This window comes from Prinia subflava, unplaced genomic scaffold (assembly GCF_021018805.1).
Source record: "Prinia subflava isolate CZ2003 ecotype Zambia unplaced genomic scaffold, Cam_Psub_1.2 scaffold_72_NEW, whole genome shotgun sequence".
NCBI classification, from domain to species: domain Eukaryota; kingdom Metazoa; phylum Chordata; class Aves; order Passeriformes; family Cisticolidae; genus Prinia; species Prinia subflava.
This window is the reverse complement of record NW_026961079.1, coordinates 172,135-196,910: the sequence shown is the minus strand read 5'-3', so window position 1 is coordinate 196,910 and position 24,776 is coordinate 172,135. Positions and strand designations below refer to the sequence as shown.

At 53.5% G+C, this 24,776-nt stretch overlaps 1 protein-coding gene across 5 annotated transcripts; it reads left to right on the top strand.

The window, feature by feature from the left end:
- The first annotated feature begins 463 nt into the window (after window positions 1–463).
- On the top strand, window positions 464–24,349 carry SMARCA4 (SWI/SNF related, matrix associated, actin dependent regulator of chromatin, subfamily a, member 4). Of its 5 annotated transcripts, none has more exons than XM_063389196.1 (36): window positions 464–645; window positions 2,009–2,062; window positions 4,071–4,289; window positions 4,912–5,041; window positions 5,354–5,728; window positions 6,259–6,357; window positions 6,932–7,172; window positions 7,690–7,816; window positions 7,908–8,081; window positions 8,700–8,873; window positions 9,039–9,206; window positions 9,511–9,561; window positions 9,756–9,886; window positions 10,174–10,231; window positions 10,758–10,876; window positions 11,444–11,594; window positions 12,061–12,224; window positions 12,315–12,381; window positions 12,630–12,740; window positions 13,471–13,713; window positions 14,288–14,401; window positions 14,787–14,894; window positions 15,328–15,414; window positions 15,809–15,855; window positions 16,045–16,211; window positions 17,560–17,723; window positions 18,902–19,129; window positions 19,348–19,434; window positions 20,737–20,814; window positions 21,930–22,148; window positions 22,515–22,765; window positions 22,948–23,053; window positions 23,128–23,229; window positions 23,383–23,515; window positions 23,620–23,759; window positions 24,188–24,349. In XM_063389196.1, the coding sequence occupies exons 3-36, from the start codon at window positions 4,110–4,112 to the stop codon at window positions 24,218–24,220; spliced, it is 4,827 nt and encodes a 1,608-aa protein (XP_063245266.1). In that variant the 5' UTR covers window positions 464–645; window positions 2,009–2,062; window positions 4,071–4,109; the 3' UTR covers window positions 24,221–24,349. The 5 variants fall into 5 exon arrangements, with proteins under 5 accessions (XP_063245266.1, XP_063245265.1, XP_063245270.1 ...); XM_063389195.1 differs by having other exon boundaries at window positions 22,945–23,053; XM_063389200.1 differs by lacking the exon at window positions 6,259–6,357 and having other exon boundaries at window positions 22,945–23,053.
- Window positions 24,350–24,776: the final 427 nt, after the last annotated feature.

Sequence of the window (24,776 nt, the reverse complement as noted above, 5' to 3'; positions counted from 1 at the left end):
GGATCCCCTCCCCTTTCCCGCCCCCCTCACGAGCCCTCCCCGCCCCTCCCTCCCCTCACCGGGGTCCCGCTTTGCGCCCGCCCCTCCCCCCCGCCGCAGTGCTCCTCACTCCGCGCACGCGCGCCCTCCCCGCCCCGCCGACCCCACCTCCCCGGTCACTTCCCCGCCTCCTCATTGGCCACGGCGGGAGAACGCCGTGCTGGTTGGCTGCGAGGGCTTGTGATTGACAGGCCGGTCAGGGCGGAGGAGGGGAAACATCGGGGAATACGCCTCCCATTGGCTGTCGCGCCGCGGGTGGGCGCGGCCTCTCCCCTTCCCCCTCCCTTCCCTCATTGGGGGGCAGCGCGCCGCGTTCCCATTGGCTGCTTTCGCGGGGGGGCGTGGGCGGAGCCGCCGCGCGCGCTCGCCTCTGGTCGCCTCTCATTGGCAGCGCTGGTGCTGGGGCGCCGCGCCATTGGCTGAACGCGTGCGGTGGGCGGGGCTCGGCTCGGGGCCGGGCGCGCAGGCGCGGGCCCGGCGCTCCCTGAGGCGGCGGCGGCGGCTCCGGGTGATCCTTTGTTCCCCCGCCGGGACCGGTGTCGGGATCGCGTCGGGATCGGGCCGGGATGGGCCCCGGGCAGGGCTCCGGGAAGGGCCCCGGCCCCGGTAAGGCCGGGCGAGGGGGCGCGGGGCGGGTACGGCGGCCCGAGAGGGTCATGGGCCCTTTGTTCGGGACCGGCGGCGACCTTAGCCCGGGGTGCTCGGCCTTGGGGATTCCCCTCCCCACAAGATCGGCACCCCCTTCAGCCCCCACAGGATCGATCCCCCCTCAGCATCCTATATCCCGTATTTTTTCTCCATTCCATATCCCCCTGTTTTCCTCCCATACCCGCTTTTTCCAAATCTTCTAGATCCCCCTTTTCCGCCCCCCCATTTTCCCCTTTTCTCCCCATATCCCACTCTTCTCCCACGTATCTTCTTTTCCCCCCACAAATCCTCCCGGATCGTTTCCGTCTTTGTCCTTCCCGAGGACACCAACCCCCCCCCGGCCCCCTCATCTTTCTGATCTTGGGGGGCTTTTCCCGCCTCCACCCCCCCGCGAGGCCCTTCCCAGTGATGTCGGGACACGGGCCCCCGTGCTGCTGTCGGGAATCCCGTTTTTTCCACCCCCATTTTCTCACCCCTCTTTTCCTCATCCTTTTCCATCTTCCCCCCCTCCTCCAAATTATCCGATTTTCCCCCGTTTTTGAGGGGAGGGTCACGCGATTCCCGAGGTCCCTCTCAGATGAGCTCCCTAATTTCCCGCTGGGAATTTGGCCTCTTCCTGGAGGAATCCAGGGGGGCGGGAGTGGGGATTCGGTCAGAGCAGGACCCCCTTTTTTGGAAGGGGAGGGATCTATCCTGATCCATTAATCCTCTGTTTCAGTCCCGCCTCCTTTTCACCTCCGCTGATTCCCACTGCTGGAATTACCCGTTTTCCTCTTCTGGAGGTGGAAGAAGATGGGAATCGGAGGATATGCAAGGGATTTAATTAAAATAAAAGAGCTGCACCCGCAGTCCATTCCTATTTTCTCTCCCCCTTCCTGACATATTTTCAAGCCCTTCAAATCCCTCCCAGACTCTCCTGCTCCAAAAACAGGCTGAAAAACCTCAGGAATGGGAAAACCTTCCCCACGCCAACTCCATTAATTGATTCATTAATCTGGGGGTTTCTTTCTTGGATTTCAGGATTTAATGACCATTTATCACCTGTAATCCAGAGGGAGTTTAATAAAACAATCCAGAAAAAATCGGATTGGGCTGTGGGAATGATTTTTGTGGCTGGAGCAGGTGGAATCCACTGCCTCCAGGAATTTTTAAGCGATTTTTGTAAATGGATTTTTGAGTGTTTCCTCACTGGAAGTTGGCAAATTCCCCAAACGTGCACTGAATTGGGCTCATCCATGAGGAAATCACCATTTTTTAGGAGTCTTGTTCTCTGCTGATGCTCCAGTGCTGCTGGATAATGATATTCCTGGTTTCCCCCTAGCCCGGTGTTAGGAGCTCATCCCTCCAGAGGCAGAGAAGATTACCATGCCTGTAGGTAGGTGCCGGAATTTCAGGAACCAACCCCCTCGCCCGGATCTGGGAAGTAACATCCCGTGGGAATATTTTCCTTGGAAATGACTGATTTCCTTGGAATTAGGCATAAAATTCCCTTGGGTGGGAGGGAATGGTGGCACCAGGGCTGGGAAAGAGCAGGAATGGAACTGAATTAAAAATTCATTCCCTGGTATCCCTGGAACGGCAGTGATTTTCCTGGGAAAGCCGTGCTGGGATGAACTCGTGACAGGTCCAGCAGGAATTAATCCCTCTCTTTCCTGGAAAACCACTTTGCCAATCCCTGTTTCCTTGCTGGAAGACGGAACAGGAGCGGCTCTGCCTGTGGGAGGTGGGAGATTCCCAAGGGCTGGAATTAAACTGGGACAAATCCCTCCATGTGGGGGGAAGCAGGTGCTAGGAAATCTTTTCACGGTGCCTGAAAAACCTGAGGGGAAAATGGGGAAAATCATGTTGAACTATCCCTGGGCGTGTCTTTGATTCTGTTCTGGGGAGTGTTGGAAGCCTCAGAATGGTGATTCCTAGGCAGCAGTCTCCCACTCCCGGAATTCCATGGGTATTGAGCTTTCCTTCCTGTGAATCTGAGAATTTTAAACCGAAAAAGTTTCCAGGAGAGGCCAGGGATGCACACGGATTTTCAGGAAGCTGCTCTGGGAGCATCATCATCCTGGGAAGACATGTTTTTTTATGGATGAAGGAGCTTCTGGGCCCAGCAAGGAAGTTTCCTGATGATTTGGGGAATTTCCCCCCATGGCTGCTCCCTGTCCTGGGAGTTGATGCCGTGGTGCTGAAATCCAGGTTTTCCAGCAGGACGAAACAAGCAGGAATATGGACGTCTATGTGACCTCTTCCTGACCCACAGACCCTGCAATTATCAAATCCATGGATTCAGTGCTGCTTTTGGGGCATTCATGGGGTTTGGCCAGGAAAAATGAGCATTTTGCTTAGAAAAATGTGGGGGTTTGTTTTTTTGGGGTTTTTTTTTGGTTTTTTTTGTTTTGGGTGGGGTTTTTTTGGTGGTTTTTTTTTCTTTTTTTTGGTTTTTTTTTTTTGTGGGTGTGTGGGGTTTTTTTGTGGGTTGTTGTTTTTGTGGGGTTGGTGTTTTTTTTGTTTTTTTTTGTTTTTGTTTTTGTTTTTGTTTTTTTGTTATGGAAAAGGAAGATTTTTCCAGGAAAAGCTGCTCTGGGTTTTATCTGGAAAAAGGAGGAACTTGCTTTGGGTAAGGAGGGATTTGCACAGAAAAATGAGGAGTATGCCCAGGAAAAGGGATTTTTTTCTGGAAATAGGGGGTTTTTTCCCCGGGAAAGAGAAGGGATTTGCCTGGAAAAGTAGCATCTCCCATAAGAGTTCCAGTGGCTTTGGGTGGAATCTCTCCCTCTCTGGGACTGGGGGATGGATGCAGCATCCCAGCAAACCCATTCCAAGCAACCCTGGATTGGGATGAGCATTCTGACTCTTCATGGCCCTTCTGAATTACCAGAAACTCCCAGATCTTGTGCAAGAGCAGCGCTTATCCCTCTGCAGCACTTTAGAATGGATCAGGATGGGCATTCCCATTCCTTGTTCCTTGATGATGGACTCGGAAGGGGATTCCATGTTTCTCATTTCTCAGCAATGGGTTGGGTAGGGGTTTTTTTGAGATCTTGGTGATGGATTGCAAAGGAGGTTTCCTATCCTGCCTCCCTCTGTGATGGGTTGGGAAGCAGATTCCCATCCCTCCTGCTTCGAGGATGATTGGGAATGGGATTCCCATTGTTCCCAAGTGATGGGTTTGGGAGGCAATTCCTTGCTTATTCCTGACTAGCAGATTTGGAAGCAGATTTCCCATTCCAACTCCCTCAAGGAGGGCTTGGGAAGTGAATTCCTTGTGCCTGAGCATGCACTGTGGACAGGGTTTCTTGCTAATTCCTTGATCAAGGGTTGGGAAGGGTGTTTCCCACCCGATGCTCCTTCAGTTCGCTCCCAGAATTAACCCGCATCCCCCATTCCAGGTGTGGCTCCAGGAACCCATTCCCAGCTCCTGATGTGAGATGGCAACTCCGGAGCCTCCGCTGGGAGGGACCCCCCGGCCCGGCCCCTCTCCTGGTCCCGGCCCTTCCCCAGGATCTATGCTGGGCCCCTCTCCCGGCCCTTCGCCCGGCTCTGGACACTCGGGACATGCGCTCCCGGCTCCAGGATACGCCCCGGACACCATCCACCCCCTGCACAAGGTGAGGCATCCCAGCATTCCAGGCCTCAGGAACCCTCGGGCTTGGGGGGGGGCATTTATCCCTGCTCATGTATCCCACCCACCTTGCCACCTCTGCAAATTCCCACTGCTGGAATGATCTGTTTTTCTCCTCCAGCATCAGAAGGAGATGGGAAGAGGGGAGTAACTAAGGGATTTAACTAAAATCCATGGACTGCACCTGCACCCCCTTCCCGTTCCTCTCTTCTCTCCCTTCCCGCCTTATTTCACCCCCCCATCCACTCCCAAATCTCTCCTGGAATCTCCTGTTCCAAAAATGCACTGAAAAACCTCAGGAATGGGAAAATCCCCCACTCCAGCCCCATTAATTAACTCATTGATTGACAGATTTTTCCTCCTGGATTTCAGGCTTTAACAGCAATTCCTCACCTGCAGTCTAGGGGATTTTAATAAAAAAACCCAGGAAATTGTGCTGCGGGAGGGATTTTTGTGGCCAGAGCAGGTGGAATGTGGCGTCTCTGGGAATAATGAAATGGCGCTGCAGCTCCAGCCCCTGGGAATTGCCGGGTGGGATGGGAGCATCAGTATTTCCTCCAGGAATGCTCTACCGGTGTCTGATTTCTCGGGATGTTTCCCTCCTGCAGCCCCTGGATCCGATGCATGAGAAGGGAATGTCGGAGGATCCGCGCTACGGGCAGATGAAGGGAATGGGAATGCGGCCAGGGGGGCATGGAATGGGCCCCCCCCCCAGCCCCATGGATCAGCATTCCCAAGGTTGGGAGCATGGGAAGAAACATAATGGGGGGAAGGGGAGGAACCGTGTCCAAATCCTGGATTTGGAGAGACGGGGGTTTCATCATTCCAGGCTTAAATCCTGGATTCCAGTAGCACTCCGGGGGATTTCCAGGTTCACATGCTGGATTTTGGGGGAGGAACAATAAATTCCTTTGGGCTTAGGGTGTAAATCCTTAATTTTGAGGGCAGACACAGCTCTCCCAAGGATTCCAGATGTCAATCCTTCATTTGGGTTTGGAATTCAACCCCTTTGCACCTCTTCTGAGCGCATCCCTCTCTGTTCCCTGCCAGGTTATCCATCCCCTCTGGGTGGCTCGGAGCATGCCTCCAGCCCAGTGCCCTCCAACGGCCCCTCCAGTGGCTCCGCAGGTGGCTCTGGCGCGGCGCTGGACGGCTCCGGCTCGGACTCGCCGGCGCTGGGCCGGGGCCCGTCCCCGTTCAACGCGGCGCAGCTGCACCAGCTCCGTGCCCAGATCATGGCCTACAAGCTGCTGGCGCGAGGGCAGCCACTCCCAGAGCACCTCCAGGTTGCCGTCCAGGGAAAGCGGCCCCTGCCCGGGATGCAGCCACAGATTCCTGCTCTACCTCCACCTGCCGGCACCGCGCAGGGCCCGGGACAAGCACCAGGAGCAGGGCCGGCGCCACCCGGGTATTCCAGACCTCACGGTGAGGAGAGGCTGGGGTGGAAGAGGGGGCCTAGGACTGTCTGTCCTGGGGGATCCAAAGGGAGCTCACCCTGTTCCATCCTGAGGGATCTATGAGGGAGCTTGTCCCATTCTGTCCTGGGATCTGTGGGGAACTCATCCCACTCCATCTCACATTATCCTGGGGAATCCAGAGGAGCTTGTCCTGATGTATTCATGGAGAGCTTGTCCCGTTCTGTCCCAGGGAAGAGACCTCATCCCGTTCTATCCTGGATGATCCATGGGAAGCATTTGGTCCCAGTTTGCCCCAGTATCCCCCAGTCTGAGTTTCCCGCTCTTCTCCTATCCATGTCCGTGAGCATTCCAGAGGTTAGGATTTTGTATCCATCTGGACTCTGGCAGTTCAGGGGAGTAGGGGCTGTACCTGCAGGTCCTCATCTTCAGCCATAGCAGACCAACCTTCCCGCTGGGACTCCCCCAGGAGTCAGCATCCTCATGGGATTTTCCTCTTTTTTTTTTTTCTTTTTCTGCCTGATTTTGGGGAATTTCCAGGAATAGGAGGGCCCAACATGCCCCCTCCCGGACCCTCAGGAGTTCCCCCCGGCATGCCGGGACAGCCCCCCGGGGGTCCCCCCAAGCCCTGGCCAGAAGGTAAAAGCTGGGTCACAAAATTTCTGTGAATTCATCTCAGATCTGTGAACAAGGGATGCTCTGGGGGATGGGAATGGAAGGAAGTTCCTGGTTAAAACTATGGAATTACAGCTGGAGTTCTGTGAATGGCTGGTTTAACTTCCATACTGGAGCTTTGCAGGGATGCCTGTGCTCATTCTGAGATAGATGTTTGGAGTTTTTTAGGGAACTGTGGTTCATTTTTCCGCGAACAATTGGAGTTTGGGGGGATTTGGGGCTGGTTTCCAGTGAAATAATTGGATTTTTTTCAGGGAATAGGGGTTAATTTCCAGCCAAATAATTGGACTTTTTTGGCAATTTAGGGTTGATTTCCAGATAAATAATAGGAATTATGGGGGGAATTGGGATGAATTTCCCATTAAATCTCTGCAGTTAGTCCACAAGCTAATTCTGAGTCAATTATTCAAATTTTTGGGGAATTTACTTCATTTCTGACCAAATAATTGGGGTTTTTTTTGCGAGGATTGAGATCCACATCCCCTGGGAAGCTGTGCCTTTGCCCAAGCCAGTATTCCCAGACTCTCTGTTCCCACAGGGCCGCTGTCGGCAGCGGCTCCGGGCGGGGCCCCCCAGAAGCTGCTGCCACCACCCCCTGCGGGCCGCCCCTCGCCCGTGCCCCCGGCTGTGCCCCCGGCGTCCCCCGGGCCACCCCCGCCCTCGCCGGGGCAGCCGGCGCCGCCCGCGCTCCCGATCCATCCCAAACAGAACCGGATCACCCCCATCCAGAAACCCCGCGGCCTCGACCCTGTTGAGATCCTGCAGGAGCGTGAGTACAGGTATGGCCTCACCTGGAGTTCCCAGGGTTCCTCCCAGTCCCAGCTGCCCGCATCCCATGTTCCTTCTTCCTGAGAGCCCTCTGGATGAGCAAGAGGACGTTTTCCTTGGAATTCCCAAGGCTTCTCCCAGCCCCAACTTCCACCCATCCTGTATTTTTGCTTCCTAGTGTCCACAGGTCCAGAGGGGTGAGTGGAAGAGTGTTTTCCTTGGGGATTCCTAAGGTTTCTCCCATCTCCAACTGCCTCCATCCCATTTTTCCTCTTACCAAGATCCAGAGGGATGAGCAGGAGAAGATTTTTCTGGGAGATTCTTCTTGACCCTTCCCAGCTCCATTGGCCTTCACTGGCCGTGCTCTGCCCCTGCTGTGTCCTTGTTCCCATGGCGGTCCCCAAAACTCATCCCAGGATTCTGGAAGCGACTTCCCAATGCCCTCACCTTGCTCCCATGCTCTTGCCAATGGGAACTAGGTTGGGAATGAGCTGAACTTGTCCCAGAATCCCTTCCCCTCCTCCACAGGCTCCAAGCCCGCATTGCCCACCGCATCCAAGAGCTGGAAAACCTCCCCGGCTCCTTGGCCGGAGACCTGCGGACCAAAGCAACCATTGAGCTCAAGGCTCTGCGGCTGCTCAACTTCCAGCGCCAGGTGAGCACTGGGAAAACCAGGATTTGGGAGCACAGGAGCATTGCGGGGTCACCCCGAGGGCTGGTGGCACACGGTTTTTCCGGGGTTGCAGCTGCGGCAGGAGGTGGTGGTGTGCATGCGGCGGGACACGGCGCTGGAGACGGCGCTCAACGCCAAGGCGTACAAGCGCAGCAAGCGGCAGTCGCTGCGGGAGGCCCGGATCACGGAGAAGCTGGAAAAGCAGCAGAAGATTGAGCAGGAGCGGAAGCGCCGGCAGAAGCACCAGGTCAGGGGGTTCCCAGGAATTGGGGCAGGGAGGTGACTGGGACAGAGGTTTTAAGGGAATCACCTGGTTTGGGGGTTGGGGGAGGTTGACTCTGCATGATGGTGGCCAAGGGTTTGGTAGCGGCTGTTGAGACCACTCAACGGCCATTGGGACTCTGCAATTCCCATTGCTCTCTTCCAATGACCACCACTCTGTCACAGATGACACAAAAAGAACTGCATGAGGACATGCTGTTGAGCAAAACAGGAAAAAAGGGACAAGTTTATTTACAAAACTCAATTTTATACATTTCTTATGGTGGCTGTGGATTGGAGGATACAATTCTACCTCTCAAACCACAACCAACCTCTTAAGGTAGAATTCTACCTCTCAAGCCAACTGTCAATCAACTTTTTCTTCTCACCTAAAAGTATATAAACAGCGAAAGACAGCAAAACATGGCCATTGTTTATTGTACAAAGTGTTATAAAGTAAAATTTCTGACTCCAATATGAAGAACAATACAGAAAGCTTAGAAAATTCTTCAAAACCAGGGTGACACCACTCCCTCCCAGTTCCACCATTCCAACTTCCCTGCACAGAGCCCTGCGATCTGACAGCTGCGTTCTGTTCCCACAGGAATACCTCAACAGCATCCTGCAGCATGCCAAGGACTTCAAGGAGTACCACCGGAGCGTGAGTGGGAAGATCCAGAAGCTGACCAAGGCAGTGGCCACGTACCACGCCAACACTGAGCGCGAGCAGAAGAAGGAGAACGAGCGCATCGAGAAGGAGCGGATGCGCCGGCTCATGGTGAGCCAGATGCAGGACACTGGGAAAAGGGCGGCCAAGAGACGGGGGGGTGGGATCAGGGTGGATGTGGCGGGATCTTTGCCCTCACTGAGGGTGAGGAGGGACACCAAGGAGTGTGCAAGGTGAGGTCAGGATGATCCCAAGTGTGTTGTTCACCCCGGGCAGGCCGAGGATGAGGAGGGCTACCGAAAGCTCATCGACCAGAAAAAGGACAAGCGCCTGGCCTACCTGCTGCAGCAGACTGATGAGTATGTGGCCAACCTAACAGAGCTCGTGCGGCAGCACAAGGCGGCCCAGGTGGCCAAGGAGAAGAAGAAGAAGAAAAAGAAGAAGGTGGGAGAAAGGAGAAACTCTAGGAGTGGCTCCTGAAGGGAGTGCCTGGGCTAGACTGCTCAGGCTGACTCCCCTCTCCTTCCATCTCCTCCTCTTCTCCTTTTCTCTCCTTCCTCCCCTTCCTCTCTTTACTCTTTCTCTCTCTCTTCTTTATCCTTCTCTCATTTTCTTCCTTCCTGTCCTTCATCTCCTTCCCCTTTTTCTTCTCCTTCCTATCCTTTTCTTCCTTGTCTTTTTCCTCTTCTTTTTCTACTCCCCCTCTCCTTACCTCCTTCCTTCTCCTCATGCCCTGTTGCTCCCACAGAAGGCGGAGAATGCCGAGGGACAGGCTCCAGCCATTGGCCCAGATGGGGAGGTGAGTCCAGGCTCATCCCACGGATCCTGGGATGGCCAGGAAGGGCCACAGGGATCATTCCACTCCAGCCCACCGTGGATGGGGAGTGCAGGCCATGTCCCACCGGGTCCATCGGGATCCTCCCTTTTCCCAGCGGGTTCAGGGGGGTTTAGGGCTGAGAATTTCCAATCCCGATCCATTGGCTTCTCCCACAGCCACTGGACGAGACGAGCCAGATGAGCGACCTCCCGGTGAAGGTGATCCATGTGGAGAGTGGGAAGATCCTCACCGGCACCGATGCGCCCAAGGCCGGGCAGCTCGAGGCCTGGCTGGAAATGAATCCTGGGTATGCTCGGAATACCGGGAATGGGGACTGGGAATGCTGCAGCTGGGAGTACCAGAGCTGGAAATGCTGGGGTTGGGAATGGGAGTAGGGAACTGGAAGTGCTGGATCTGGGCATGCTGGAGTCAGGAATGGCAGTGGAGTACTGGGAATGGCAGTGGAGAGCTAGAAACGCTGGACCCGGGAGGAAATCAGAGGCGGGGAATGTAAGAGCTGGGAGGGAATGGGGAGCTGGAAACGCCAGAGCCAAATTCCATTTGGAATTCTCTGTTCCCCTATTTTCCCCCCAGGTACGAGGTGGCTCCACGCTCCGACAGCGAGGAGAGCGGCTCTGAGGAGGAGGAGGAGGTGAGGGGCATCCCACTACATTCCCACTGGGAGTGTTCTGGGAAGAGCAGGAAAGAACTGACCTTGGCAATGGCTGTTTAGCAGCTCAGAAAAAATGGGATAAAATGAAACAGGAGGGTAACATGGATTAAAATGAAACAGAATACTAGGATAACATGGAATAAAGCTATAGTAAAGTGGGACAAAACAATAGGGTAAAGTAGGATAAAATTAATTGGAATAGAATAAAAACCGGGAAAAATTACTAAAAAATGGGATAAACTGAGATATAAAAATTGAATAAAATAGTGGGATAAGATGGAATCTATGTGTTGAACAAGCACTGGGCAGCTGGAAACACCTCAAAATTCCCTTTCAGAGACCCCAGTTTTCATCCTGAATACTCCTGGCATGTCTCTGAAGGGAATGGCAGGATTCTGTGGGAGCCTCCCATCTCTGCGAGCTTTGGGTGGGAGGGGGTGGGTGCTTCCCAGGGAGTTCCTGAGGAATTTTCCTGTTTTCCCTGGAACTCCTGGGAATCCTGCAGGAGGAGGAAGAGGAGCAGCCACAGCCGGCACAGCCAGCGCTGCCCGTGGAGGAGAAGAAGAAGATTCCAGATCCAGACAGTGATGATGTCTCAGAAGTGGATGCCCGACACATCATCGAGTGAGCCTTTCCCTCCCTCTTCCCATTTTCCTGCTCCAGCTTCCCATTCCTAATCAGTTTCCTGCCCCAAGAGTGGGCTTCAACAAGCAGCATTCCCCCAAGCCCATCTTTTTCTGAATCTTCCCAAAATGAGCCATAACGTGGCATTTTATCTGAAAATTCAGTGGGAAAACCACCTCACACAGGATTGACGGTGCTTCCCAGGAATTCCCCCAACAGCATCATCTTTCAAACCTCCCTTTTTCTACCCCAAAAACACAAATCATCTCCCTTTATCCTCTATTTTCCCATTTCTGCCCAGGAGGAACAGGGATCCCCTTCCTTCTTACACACGTTTTTCCATCTCAAGATCACGCTGTCTTCCATCATACCTGGTTTTTTGCCCGAGTTTCCCCCTCTCCTCCTGTTTCTCCCATATTTTCTTCCAGGCCCCTCCCCTCACCCATTATTCCAGCTTCACCCCACTTATTCCCCACATACTCCCTCCCACCCTGTTTCCCCTCTTCATCCCCACTCTGATCCCTTTCCCTGGTGTGCCATGACACGTTTTCCTGGTTTTCTGGGCAGGAATGCCAAGCAGGATGTGGATGACGAGTACGGCGTGTCGCAGGCGCTGGCGCGGGGGCTGCAGTCCTACTACGCCGTGGCTCACGCTGTGACCGAGCGTGTGGACAAGCAGTCAGCCCTGATGGTCAACGGCGTCCTCAAGCAGTACCAGGTGTGGGAACGTTGGAGACGGGGGGTGCCAGGGGAGCTAATGGAGATTGTGGTGGTCCGTAGGTGGGATAACGGGATAAGGAGCTGGATGCAGTACGGGATCAAGAGCTGTGATGGGATAATGGCTGGTGCAGGATAAGGAAGCAGAGTTGGGATGGAATAACAAGCTGGAGAGGGATAATAAGTCTTAGGTGGTGTGGCATAATAAATGGAATGGTGTGGAATAATAATGATAATGGGTGCTGAAGCCAGAGTGGGATAATGAAGCAAAGATGGAGCGGGATATTGAGCTGGATTCACTCCCTGCTGAGAGCCAAACCCAGCGCATTCCATGAAAATCCACGGAATAGCCCAATTCCTTCAGCTGTCTCTGAATAATTAACCTGACCTCGTTACCAGCTTATTTGCGTGTGCCCAGGCAGGAGGGGGGCACTCTCCCATCCCCATTCCCATCCTCATTCCTGCAGATCAAAGGCCTGGAATGGCTGGTGTCCCTGTACAACAACAACCTCAATGGGATCCTGGCAGACGAGATGGGATTGGGGAAAACCATCCAGACCATAGCCCTCATCACGTACCTCATGGAGCATAAGCGGATCAACGGCCCCTTCCTCATCATTGTCCCACTCTCGTGAGTGCTGGAATGCCTAGAAAATCCCACCCAGCTGCTGCTCCAGCCCCACATTCCCAGATTCCCACCCTTTCCATGTCTTTTCCCCAGGACTTTGTCCAACTGGGCCTACGAGTTTGACAAATGGGCTCCTTCTGTGGTCAAGGTCTCCTACAAGGTAAGTGCCACATTCCTTGGACTCCAGTTCCCATCTTCCTCTTCCCGCTCTGTTACCATTATGTGGAGGAAGCTGCACTAGGTCCCAGCTCCAAATCAATGAAAATCCATAAAATCCCATTTCTGGTTGTTCCTCAGCAGCAGGAACCCCCAAACCTCCTCACTTTGCTGTTCCCTGTGGATAACAGCCCCTCCCACCCCCTCTTCTGGGAATTCCCTCCTCACCTGACGTTGGAATTCTCCCTCCAGGGCTCTCCAGCGGCACGACGCGCCTTCGTCCCGCAGCTCCGGAGTGGAAAATTCAATGTTCTGCTCACAACATATGAGTACATCATCAAGGACAAGCACATCCTGGCCAAGGTGAGGCCGGGAAAAATGGACCCAGAGGTTTTCCCCAATCTCACCATGATCACAGATGCAGCAAACAGGAAAATCCCTGCCTTGTTTATACTAAAACCTGGTGTTTCATTCCCTGGAGCCTCTGTTGGAGCTGCTCCTCCTCGCAGCCAAAGCTGAGGTGGAATTCCTGCTCCTGCTCCCAGTTTTTTGGCAACATATCCCATAATCCATCAGATACATGGTTCCCTTTTCATGAAAAATTCCTTGAATAATTAGTGTTAATTGGATCCCTACAAGACTCTTGTTGCCAAGGTGTTCAGATCCATGGCCGCGAGGGGAGGATAAGTGGGATGGAGCATTGTGCCAATTGAACAACACTTGGGTGATGCTTCTAATCCACATTTGGGGATTGAGGGGCTGGGGCCTCCTCCTCAGTGGAACTGGGATCAACCATCTTGGCAGGGATCCCCTGTATTCCCATCTCGGTGTGAATCACCTGGATTCCCATCCCGGTGTGAATCTCTCCGATGTGTTGGGATGCTCTGGGAGTATCCAGACCTTGGCAGTACAGGGATCCACCATGCTGGCAGGGATTCCCTGGTTTCCCATCCCAATGTGGGAGGATGTTCCTAGCACATTCTGCTCTCAGAGCCTCTTTGAGCTGCGCTGGCATCATGGAGCCATTGCGGGCTGCTCCGGGCACATCCACACCCTCCAGTTCCCAGCATCCCTGCCCTTCCCGCTCCTGCAGATCCGCTGGAAGTACATGATCGTGGACGAGGGCCACCGCATGAAGAACCACCACTGCAAACTGACGCAGGTGCTCAACACCCACTACGTGGCCCCACGGCGGCTGCTCCTCACTGGGACCCCGCTCCAGAACAAGCTCCCAGAGCTCTGGGCGCTCCTCAACTTCCTGCTCCCAACCATCTTCAAGAGCTGCAGCACCTTCGAGCAGTGGTTCAATGCACCGTTTGCCATGACTGGGGAAAAGGTGCAGGAAACGGGAAATGCAGGATTGGGTGGGGACTGCTAGCAGCAGGGACGGACTTGGGGTCAATGTTAATGGATAGGGAGGGTTTGAAAGTGTCCCTAGAGCTCTGGGATCAGTGGATCAGTGTCTTCAATGGATCTGGAAAAGTTGAAAGTGGCTCTGGAACAGTGGGATGTGGTGTCACCATTCATGGCTCCCGAGGGGATAGAATTTACTCTGGAGCTGCGGGATGTGGCTTAATGTCACTGTTAATGGCTCCAGAGGGGTTGGGAGTCTCCTTCGAGCTGTTGGAAGTGGCTCAGTATCACTGTCAAGGACTCTGTTCCCTTCTCTGGGTGACAATTCCCTTCCCTGGTGACAATTCCCTGCCCTCCCCCATCCTGGGATACATTCATGGAGCTTCATCCCACTCTGGACTCGCTGTTGGGTTGAGCAGGCAATTTGATTGATCCCAGTATGAATCAAGGGTCAGGGGGTTCTTGGAGCAGAGGGTCTTGGTGTTTTGGGATGTTGGGGATCCATCCAATTCCATTTCTGATGACAATTCCTGGTGTCAATTCCCTTCCCTGGCCAGGTGGACCTGAACGAGGAGGAGACAATCCTCATTATCCGCCGCCTGCACAAGGTGCTCCGGCCCTTCCTGCTCCGGCGCCTGAAGAAGGAGGTGGAAGCTCAGCTCCCAGAAAAGGTGACGCTGGAGGGTCCCCACACCTTTCCCCATCCCAGGATATGACCCAGGGGGATCCATCCTGGGATATGCACATGGAGCTTCATTCCACTCCAGAATCATTCCTGGGTTGGGTTGAACTGCTGTTTGGATTGATCCTTCTGGGAACTGGGGACTTGGGGAGTTCTTAGAGTGATATTTTGGGGTCCATCCCAATCTTCCCCATCCTGGACTACACTTGGTGGGGGGGTCTCTGTGCTGCTCCATCTTGGAATGTGCAGGCGGAGTTTCATCCCATTCTGCAGTCATTGCTGGATTGGGTTGAGCAGGTGGTTGGGTTTGATCCCTCTGGGAATTAGTGGTTTCCCAGAGGGGCTGAATGTGACTCCCCGTTGGGTCCTGGCAGGTCGAGTATGTGATCAAGTGCGACATGTCGGCGCTGCAGCGGGTCCTGTACCGGCACATGCAGGCCAAGGGCGTCCTTCTCACCGACGGCTCTGAGAAGGACAAGAAGGTCTGGATTTGGGAATTGGTGCTGGGAATGCTGAGCGTGGGCGGGTTTGTCTCCACTGCGGGATGGGTTGAGATTGGGCCCCCAACATATTTGGGTGATCCATGGAGGCTCCTCAAAGCCATCAGCAGGTCTGTGAGGATAATAAAAACACAAAATAATTGGAAAAAGACACCTTGATCCCAGCTAAAAGCTGGAGGTGGGAGATTCCCTGTTTTCCAGCTCCATTCCCCCAAAACAGCTAGGTAGAAGCAGCCTTGCCTTGAGGGGACTTGGAGGTTTCTTAAAATTTTGAATTTATTTTAATGTCTCTTAGCCCCACTTTCAGGGCTGTGAACTCCCAGTCAATGTTCCCAAGGATTCCTGGGAATGCTGAACTGGCAAATAAAGCCTAGCAATAATCAGGGTTTTTAACCTCCTGGATTTTTCCTGGCAGGGGAAAGGCGGCACAAAGACGCTGATGAACACAATCATGCAGCTGCGCAAGATCTGCAACCACCCCTACATGTTCCAGCACATTGAGGTGGGGCCGACGTGTGGAAATGGGGATAAATCCAGGGGGATGAACCCAAACAGGCATAAACCCAACAGGGTTAAACCCAGGAAAGCCAGGGATGAACCAAAAAAATGGATGAACCCAACAGGTTTTACAACAAAACCAGGATAAACCGAAACCCCAGGGTTAACCCTGATGGGGATAAACCCAAACAGAGCTAAATGCAACAAGGATGAACCAGATCAGGTCATTGGGCCCAGCCACATTCCATCACTCTGTTTTCCACCCAAACTGATCCATTCCCTCTCCAGTTTCCTGAGAGAACCAGGGAAGGGAGCAGGGCTTGGCTCTTTAAGGCAGCTCCAGATTTTTTGGGCCAGTTTGTGCTGGTTTCTGACACTCTTTCTCCTCTCGATTTCAGGAATCCTTCTCGGAGCACTTGGGGTTCACAGGCGGGATCGTGCAGGGGTGAGTCAGGAATTCTGGGATTACCAGTGGAGAAATTTGTGAATTTACCAACTCAACCAATTTCTAGGGGTGGAGGCTGAACCACCCCCAACCCCAGGCATCCAGATGATCCCAGCAAGGGGGAGACACCACATTTTTGGCCTCAAATCCTGGTTTTCCTCTCATTATGCCTATTTTTATCCATCCCAGGCTGGATTTATACCGTGCCTCCGGGAAGTTTGAGCTCCTGGACCGGATCCTGCCCAAACTCCGGGCCACCAACCACAAGGTGCTGCTCTTCTGCCAGATGACCTCCCTTATGACCATCATGGAGGACTATTTTGCTTACCGTGGCTTCAAATACCTCAGGCTGGATGGTGAGTGCCCCTTGGGGGTGTGGGGAAACAGTGGGTGCCCTGGTCAAGGTGGAGCTCAAGGTCAAGACATCAAGAAAGATACCAAGATGTAAAGAAATGAAGATATTGGGCTGGATAGAAAGATGCTGAGGAATATCAAGATATAAAAATACAAAACCATCAAGATACAAAGATAAATCTCTTAAGTAAAGCTGTAAAGATGTCAAAATAGATGTGAAGTTATGGAGATAAATTTCAATGTGTCAAAACAGATACCAAGGGAGAAAGGAGATATCAATTAATATAAAGATCGATATCTTGATATCCACATTGTTTGATCAATATTGAGACATTGTGACATCAATAGTTAGGTTGATATCAAGGTTTATATCAAGATTGGCATCAGGATTTCAAATATCAATATCTTGATATCTAGATTGCTAGGTCAATATCAAGACACTGAGATAGCAAGATTGATACAAGTATTTATATCAAGATCAACATCAAAGGCATAGAGATTGATACCAAGATTTCAAGATCAATATCTTGATATCCAGATCGCAAAATATATATCAAGACATTGATATTGTGATACCAATAGAAAGATGAAGATGAAGGTTTGTATCAAGATCAGCATTAAAGATATCAAGATCAAGGTTTCTATCAAGACTGATATCAAGATAATCAGAGATAGATATCAATGTTTTTAAGTCTTGATATCAAGATATTGAAGATTATATTGATATGTCAAAGATTGATATCATGTTGTAGAAGATTGAAGTCAAGATGTCAAATATCGATGTCAAGATTGATATCAAGATGTCAGAGATGGATATCAAGTCATCATGTCCTCATTGCCTGCTGCTGTTTTTCTCATTTATTCCAGTTAATCTGATCAGTCCCAGGATCCTGTCAGGTTGGGGGAGGGCCCTGGGGACCCCCATGTGACTAAAACGAATATGGTTAATTGGTTGGATTGCAGCGTTGAGTTGGAACAGGATGGGCTTTAAGGTCCCTTCCAACTGAAATCCTTCCATGATTCTGAAATGAACACTGATTAAAAGCCCAAAATGTGACCCATGGCCCCCACATATCTCTGAAAACGGCCCCCAAATGGCCTCGACGCTGCTGTAATTGTGGCTGCTGCGATCCCAACTTCTGGGAGACCTCCCACCCCACCTCAGAGCAGGATCCGCCCCTTTTTCCCCTCCTTTTTCCAATCTTTCTACCAAAATCAGCCCAACCTTACACAGAACCCCACTCCCAGGGGCAAAGGGCTCCCCATTCCCAATGAAACCACCCTCCGGCCCCCCCAGCGCCCCTGGCTCCAGTGCTGGGGGGCAGGAGTGACACCCGTGTGGGATTCCAGGGACCACAAAGGCAGAGGACCGGGGAATGTTGCTGAAGACGTTCAATGAGCCGGGCTCCGAATATTTCATCTTCCTGCTGAGCACACGGGCTGGGGGGCTGGGCCTCAACCTTCAGTCGGCCGACACTGTCATCATCTTTGACAGCGACTGGAACCCACACCAGGTACGGCCAGGACCCCCTCACCTGGAGACCAGCCCCTAAATGGATCTGTGGAATCGAAATTTGACCCAAAATCAACTTCAAAATCAGCCCATTGATCCAAAGAAATACCCCCAATGGACCTTAAATTCAACCAAAGATAAAACCAATCAGCATCAGTGATCCAACCCAAAACCCAATGAACCAGCCCAAAAACCAACTGACTTAAATAGGAACCATGTAGTTGGAATTCTGCCCTTCTCCGAGACCCACCAGTGCTGTCCTGGAGAGCCACCCCCAAATCCCAGTGCTGCAGCTGGGTTTTCCCTGCACCCTCTGTCTCAGAAGGAAAGAGCAACCAGTGATCCCATTCTAGAATTCCTGTAAACCTCTGGGATTGCTGGAGCACATCCTGTGTCTTTGAGGAGAAAAATGGGGTTTTCGGGACCTCTCATCTAATGCTGCTCCTTCCCACAGGAATCTTGTTCCTGGGGTCCTGGTGATCCAGTTACCCAAATTCCCGTAATCCTTGGGGATCTCTGAACTCCTTGTGGTGCATCCCACATCTCTCCCATGGTTTATTTGAGGTTAAAACCAGCTTTTTTGGCACCTGTTGGCCAATGTGGCCATTTCCTCCAGGACCTACATGGTCCCTACAATCCCATTACCCAAATTCCCATAATCTGTAGGGAGCTTTGAGAGCCCTTGAGGTGCATCTCATGTTTTCCCTGTTAAGGCTAAAAGTGGAGTTTTGACACTTCTTGGCCAGCACTGCCCCTTCCCACGGGACTTCCATAATCCCATTACTGAATCCCTGTGATCCCTGAGTTCCCTCAGGGCTCAGCCCACATCTTGCCTGTGGATTTTGAGGACAAAAGTGGGAGTTTGGGCGCTCTTCTTACAACATCTGCCCCATCCCACAGGACTTACATAGTCCTGGTTATCCCATTGCCACATCCCCATCATCCTTGGGAATCCCTGCAGATTTTGAGGACAAAACCAGGGGTTTTGGGACCCTTTGACCAACACAGCCCCATCCCACAGGATTGACGTAGTCCTTGTGATCCTGTGTTGCCACATCCCAGTCATCCTTGGGAATCACTGAACACCCTCAGGCCTCATCCCAACATCTCCACCCCTGGATTTTGAGGACAGGAGTGGGGTTTTTGGGAGCCTGGTGCTATCACTGCCCCTTCCCCCAGGACCTGCAGGCCCAGGACCGGGCCCACCGCATCGGGCAGCAGAACGAGGTCCGTGTGCTCCGGCTCTGCACCGTCAACAGCGTGGAGGAGAAGATCCTGGCGGCCGCCAAGTACAAGCTCAACGTGGACCAGAAGGTGATCCAGGCCGGAATGTTCGACCAGAAGTCCTCCAGCCACGAGCGCCGGGCGTTCCTTCAGGCCATCCTGGAGCACGAGGAGCAGGATGAGGTGAGGGCCAGAGCAGAGTTCCTGTGAGAATTTGGGGGTCAGGAGTCAGAGAGGAGAGAAGGAGGAAAAAAAAAAAAAAAAAAAAAAAAAAAAAAGACCAACAAACCAACCCCAGAGCAGGAGCATGGCGGCTTGTTTGGAATTTTTTGGGAGTAGCGTCGGGAACAAAGGCGCCGGATTGACAGCCCTGGAGACTGAATCCCTGTGTTTATCCACAGAGCAGACAGAGCGCGGGCAGTGGCAGCTTCCCCCACGCTGCCTCCTCCCTGTGCCTGGGCGCTGAGTCGGAGGAAGCACCTCTAAAGGTGAGCGGGGTCGTTCAGTCTCCACTGCCCATTCAATCCTCCCGCCAGCACTGCCCGGCACCGCCGCGCCACAGGCAGGGACCAGCCGGTCAGGGAGGGACAGGACCCAGAGAGAAACGGGCTGGGAAGAGCGAGAAATGAGATTAGAATGGCTTGAAGGGCCCAGTGTGAGATTAACACGGCCTCAGAGCGCCAGATACGAGATTTAACGGCCTGAAACGGCCAAAAGCCAGTTAGGACTGGCCTGAAAATGCCAAAGATTAAATGGTGATGGCCTGAAATAGCCAAACGTTACTTAAAACCGGCCTGAAAGTGCCAAAAGTAAGATGAAAATGGCTTGAAAGTGCCAGGAATGGGGAAAAAAACAGCCTGAAGACAGAAAAAAATGAGTTAAAATTAGCATGAAAGTGCCAGGGGGGAGTTAAAATGAGACCAGAAGTGCTAAGTTAGTTAGAAGCAGCTTGAAAACAGCCACAAATGAGTTAAAATCCACCTGAAAATGCCAAAAGGGAGAAAAAACAGCCTGAAAGTTCCAAAAGCAAGTTAAAACCTGACTGAAAGGGCTGAAAGTGAGGTAAAACTGGCCTGAAAGTGCCAGAAGTGAGTTAAAAACAGCCTGAAAGTGCCAAAGGTGAGATAAACTGTCCCAAAACCAAGCAAAATGGGCTAACGACAGAACAAAAACAGCCACAAAAGACTTCAAAATGGCCTGAATTGAGCCAAAAATGAGAAGAAACTGCTTGAAAGCCAAAATGAGCTGAAAGCAAAAATGAATAAAAATGCGTGAAAATGAAAGAACTTTAAAAACAAAATCACAGTGAAACCCTCTCAAAATGAACTAAAAACCGCCTAAAACCACCCTGAAAAGAGGAAAACAACACAGAAACATTGAAAAAACAGCTAAAAGTGCCCCAGACTGAGCTAGAACCACCTTGAAATGAGCTGAAGTACCAAAAAACGAGCAATTTGATATTAAAACACCCCAAAATGAGCAAAACACACAGGAACGGTCTAAAACGAAGCAAAACACACTGAAACCACCCCAAAACAAGGAAAAAAAACCCAAACAAACAACAAAAAAAAAACCACTACATTGCAATCACCCAAAAATGATCAAAACGAGCCTGAAGTGCCCCGAAACGGGGTCAAACGCCAGCGAAAGATCCAAAGGGGAGCGCAAGGCCCCCGAACCCTGAGGAAGGTCCCCGATCTGTGGGAAGCCAGCGAGCTCGGAGGGGTCTGGGGGGCCGCGCCGGAGGCGCCAGGGGCAGCGCCTGAATCCAGGGATTTGGGTTTTCCCAGGAGGAAGACGAGGTGCCCGACGACGAGACCGTGAACCAGATGATCGCCCGGCACGAGGAGGAGTTCGACCTGTTCATGGTGAGGAGGAGCGGGCAGGATGGGAGGAGAAGAGGGGAGAGAAGGAAAATCTCCCTAGGAAGAGGAGGAAGGGGAGGGAGAGATGGGGAAAGGTCTCCGGAAGAGGAAGAAGACGGGGCAGGAGGAGGAAGAGGAGCCAGGAGATTAGCATCTTGAGAGGAGGAGAAGGGAAAAATCTCACAAGCAGGAAGGACAGAAAGAGGGGGAGGAGGAAGAGGGAGATCTCACAGGGAGGAAGAAAAAGGGGAGAGGAAGCAGAGAGCAAGAGACAATGAAAGGAAGATCCCCCAAGGAAGAGGAGCAGCAAGAGGGCTTTGTGGTGTCTGTGAGGGAGGAAGAGAGGGGTGGGCAATTGAGGTGTCTGTGAGAAAGAGGATGGAGGAGGGCAGGTCTCCTGGCTCTGGTACAGGATGAGCTCAGGAGCCTGAGGAGGAGGAGACATGGCCGGGAGTGTGGAAAAAGCCGTTTTCCTATCCAGACTTCCCACAGCGTAGGGATGGGAGGGGTGTGAAGAGCGAGAGCTCGTCCTTACATGGCAGCCTCAATGCCAGTGACATTCCCAGCCCGGGGAGCTCCTCAGGGACCCTGTCCCAGTGTGCAGGGAGTGTCCATGCCCAGAATGCCAGTGGTGCTGGACCTGGATGGAGGAGCAGGGCTCCCAGAACACCCCCAATTTCCAAAACTCCCCGTTGCCCAAACCCTTCTCAGTTCCCAGAACTCTCCCCCGTGCCTCAGCTGTGCAGCCTGTGCTGCTCCCAGAACTTCCTCTGGGCGTTCACAAATCACTCCCAATTCCTGAAACACCCTCAACTCCCAGCGTGGGTCCTCCAGCTCCCAATTCCCAGCACACAGCTCCTGCAGTTCCCAGACCTGCCCCAGTTCCCAAAACTGCAGTTCCCAGAAGGCTCCTTCAACTCCCGAAATGTTTTCTAGTCCCAAAGCTCCTCCAGTTCCCAAAGCAGGCTCTAGCCCTGGGCCCGGCTCCTCCATCATCCCTGTTCTCCAGCACCGTCCATCCCACTTCAGATGCCCCCGACATTCTCAAAATCCCCCTTTGGATCCCTCCCTCATCCCCATCCCACCTCCCACCCCCGCGACCGTGCCTGTCCCCGCAGCGCATGGACCTGGACCGGCGGCGGGAGGAGGCGCGGAACCCCAAGCGGAAGCCGCGGCTGATGGAGGAGGACGAGCTCCCGTCCTGGATCCTGAAGGACGACGCGGAGGTGGAGCGGCTCACCTGCGAGGAGGAGGAGGAGAAGATGTTTGGGCGCGGCTCCCGGCACCGCAAGGAAGTGGATTACAGCGATTCCCTCACGGAAAAGCAGTGGCTCAAGGTATCCCCAGGGTGGATCCAGCTGGAGGGCCAGGAGTGTGCCTGTGGGGGCTGGAAAAGATTGTGGAAAATCTCCAGGGTCCCTGGGAAAAATGCCTGCAGCACCTGGAAAAGGCCCATGGGGTTCTAGAAGAACACTCACAGGTCCTGGGGAAATGTCCACAAGTCCCAGGAAAAGGCCCACAGAGGGTCCCAGAAAACACCTGTGAGGCCTGGAAAAGGTTCACAGATCCCAGAAAAACACCCCAAGAGTCTCTCTGGAAATCGCAGCCCTGGTCCCTTTGGGAAATCGCCATCTTGCCAGGACTCCCCAGCCCCATCCCTGTGGATCCCCAATCCTAAGTATGCCCATCCCCGTTTCCTGTAGGCCATTGAGGAGGGGACACTGGAGGAGATCGAAGAGGAAGTCCGGCAGAAGAAATCCTCTCGCAAGAGGAAGCGGGAGCCCGAGGGTCCTGCGGGGCCCCCCCCAAGCGCCCGGAGCCGGGACAAGGACGAGGAGAGCCGGAAGCAGAAGAAGCGGGGGCGGCCCCCGGCTGAAAAACTGTCCCCAAATCCACCCCCCCTCACCCGGAAGATGCGGAAAATTGTGGATGCCGTCATCAAGTACAAGGACAGGTGAGGGGAGCCAGGTGCTGCTGGGGGTTCCCAGGTGTTCCTGGCACTCGCAGGCATTCCCGCGGGTGGCACAACATGGCTCTGAGAGGATGAAGATCAGAGGGGATGGGATGAGACAGGATGGGAAGGAGGATGATGAGGATTGCCACAGCTCATGCCCATTTCCCCCCACCCCGTAGCAGCAGCGGGCGACAGCTGAGCGAGGTTTTCATCCAGCTCCCGTCCCGCAAGGAGCTGCCGGAATACTACGAGCTCATCCGGAAACCTGTGGACTTCAAGAAGATCAAGGTACCAGGATCTGTCAGGATCCACTGGAATCCTCCCCCTGGACCCTCCCCCTCATCCCTTTTTCCTGCTCCCAGGAGCGGATCCGAAACCACAAGTACCGGAGCCTCAATGACCTGGAGAAGGATGTGATGCTGCTGTGCCAGAATGCCCAGACCTTCAACCTGGAGGGGTCCCTGGTACGGAAAACCAGGAAAGAGCCCCTGGCATAACCAGGAGTGGCACCTGGGAATGGCCAGAAACAGCCTGGAACGGCTTGGAATAACAGCCACGATGGCCTGGAATGCCTAGGAATGTCCAGGAATGACCTAGAATGCCCTGTTTTCCCCCAGATCTACGAGGACTCGATTGTGCTCCAGTCCGTGTTCACTAGTGTCCGGCAGAAGGTGGAAAAGGAGGAGGAGAGCGACGGAGAGGAGAGCGAGGAGGAGGAGGAGGGAGAGGAGGAAGGATCTGAGTCCGAGGGTGGGTGTTGGGAGGGGAGGGGACGGGCTAGGATTAGGAGGGAAGGGGAGGGGATGGATGGGATGGAGGGCCAGGATAATTTGGAGGGTCTGGATTCCCCCCAGCACGCTCGGTGAAGGTGAAGATCCGTCTGGGCCGGAAGGAGAAGGTTCCAGAGCGTGGGAAGGGCCGGCGCCGGGGGGGGCGGGGGGGACGCCCCAAACCCCTCCTGAGTGACGACGAGAGCGAGGACGAGCAGGAGGAGGTGAGGGAATGGCACCAGATCCTGGAAAGAGACTGGATCCTGAGAGGGACCCTCGAATCCAGGCAGTGACCCCTGATCCCTCACCCTTACCCTGAATCCTGGGCTGAATTCCCCAAATCCCAGGAGTGGCCTTGGATCCTAGCAGTAATCCCAAATCCTTCATCCTGATCTCGAATCCTGGGAGTGACCCTGAATCCCTCTTTCTGACCTCCAAATCCTGGGATGAACCCCCCTGATCCTGGGAATGAACCCCAAATCCTTCATCCAGACTCCAGCTCTTGAGCTGAACCCTGAAGTGCCTCATTTCAATCTGAAATCCCATGGTTGGACTCCCAAATCCATGGCCTTACCCCCAGATCCTATCCTAAACCCCCCCCAAATGCCTCATCCTGGCCTCCAGTTCCTCACCCCTTTTCCCCCCTTCCCAGGATCGCTCCGGCAGCGGCACCGAGGATGACTGATCCCAACATTCCACGGCTCCAGAATTCTGAGAAACCCCAGAGCCCCCTGCCCCCCACCTCCCTTCTCCCCTGTAGCTCCAACGGCAGCGACACCACAATTCCCAAAATCCTAAAAATCCCAAAAAACCACATCCAACCTCATCCATATTTATACCAGAACCGGCACTGCCACAGCCACCGGAGCTCCCAGATCCTCCCGGGTCTGGGTGGTCTTGGATGGTCCCACTGGGCTTATGCCAGGTTGTTTCAGATGGTCCCAAGTTGTCCCTGCTCATCCCAGATCCAGATTGTCCCAAGTTCTCCTGGGCTGCCCCAGATTCAGGTGGTCCCAGATTGTCCAGGGTGATCCAGACCATCCTGGGTGGTTTTAGGTCCTCGTGGATCATCTGAGATCGGCCCAGGTTGTCCTTGGATTGTCCTGGATCATCCCAGCCTGTTCCAATCTGGATCATCCTGGCTTGTCCCAGGTTGTCTCGGACCACTTTCCATCCCCTGGGATCCTCCCAGTTGATCCCAATCCCACCCCCCCACCCCACGTTGTCGCTGTCCCTGGATT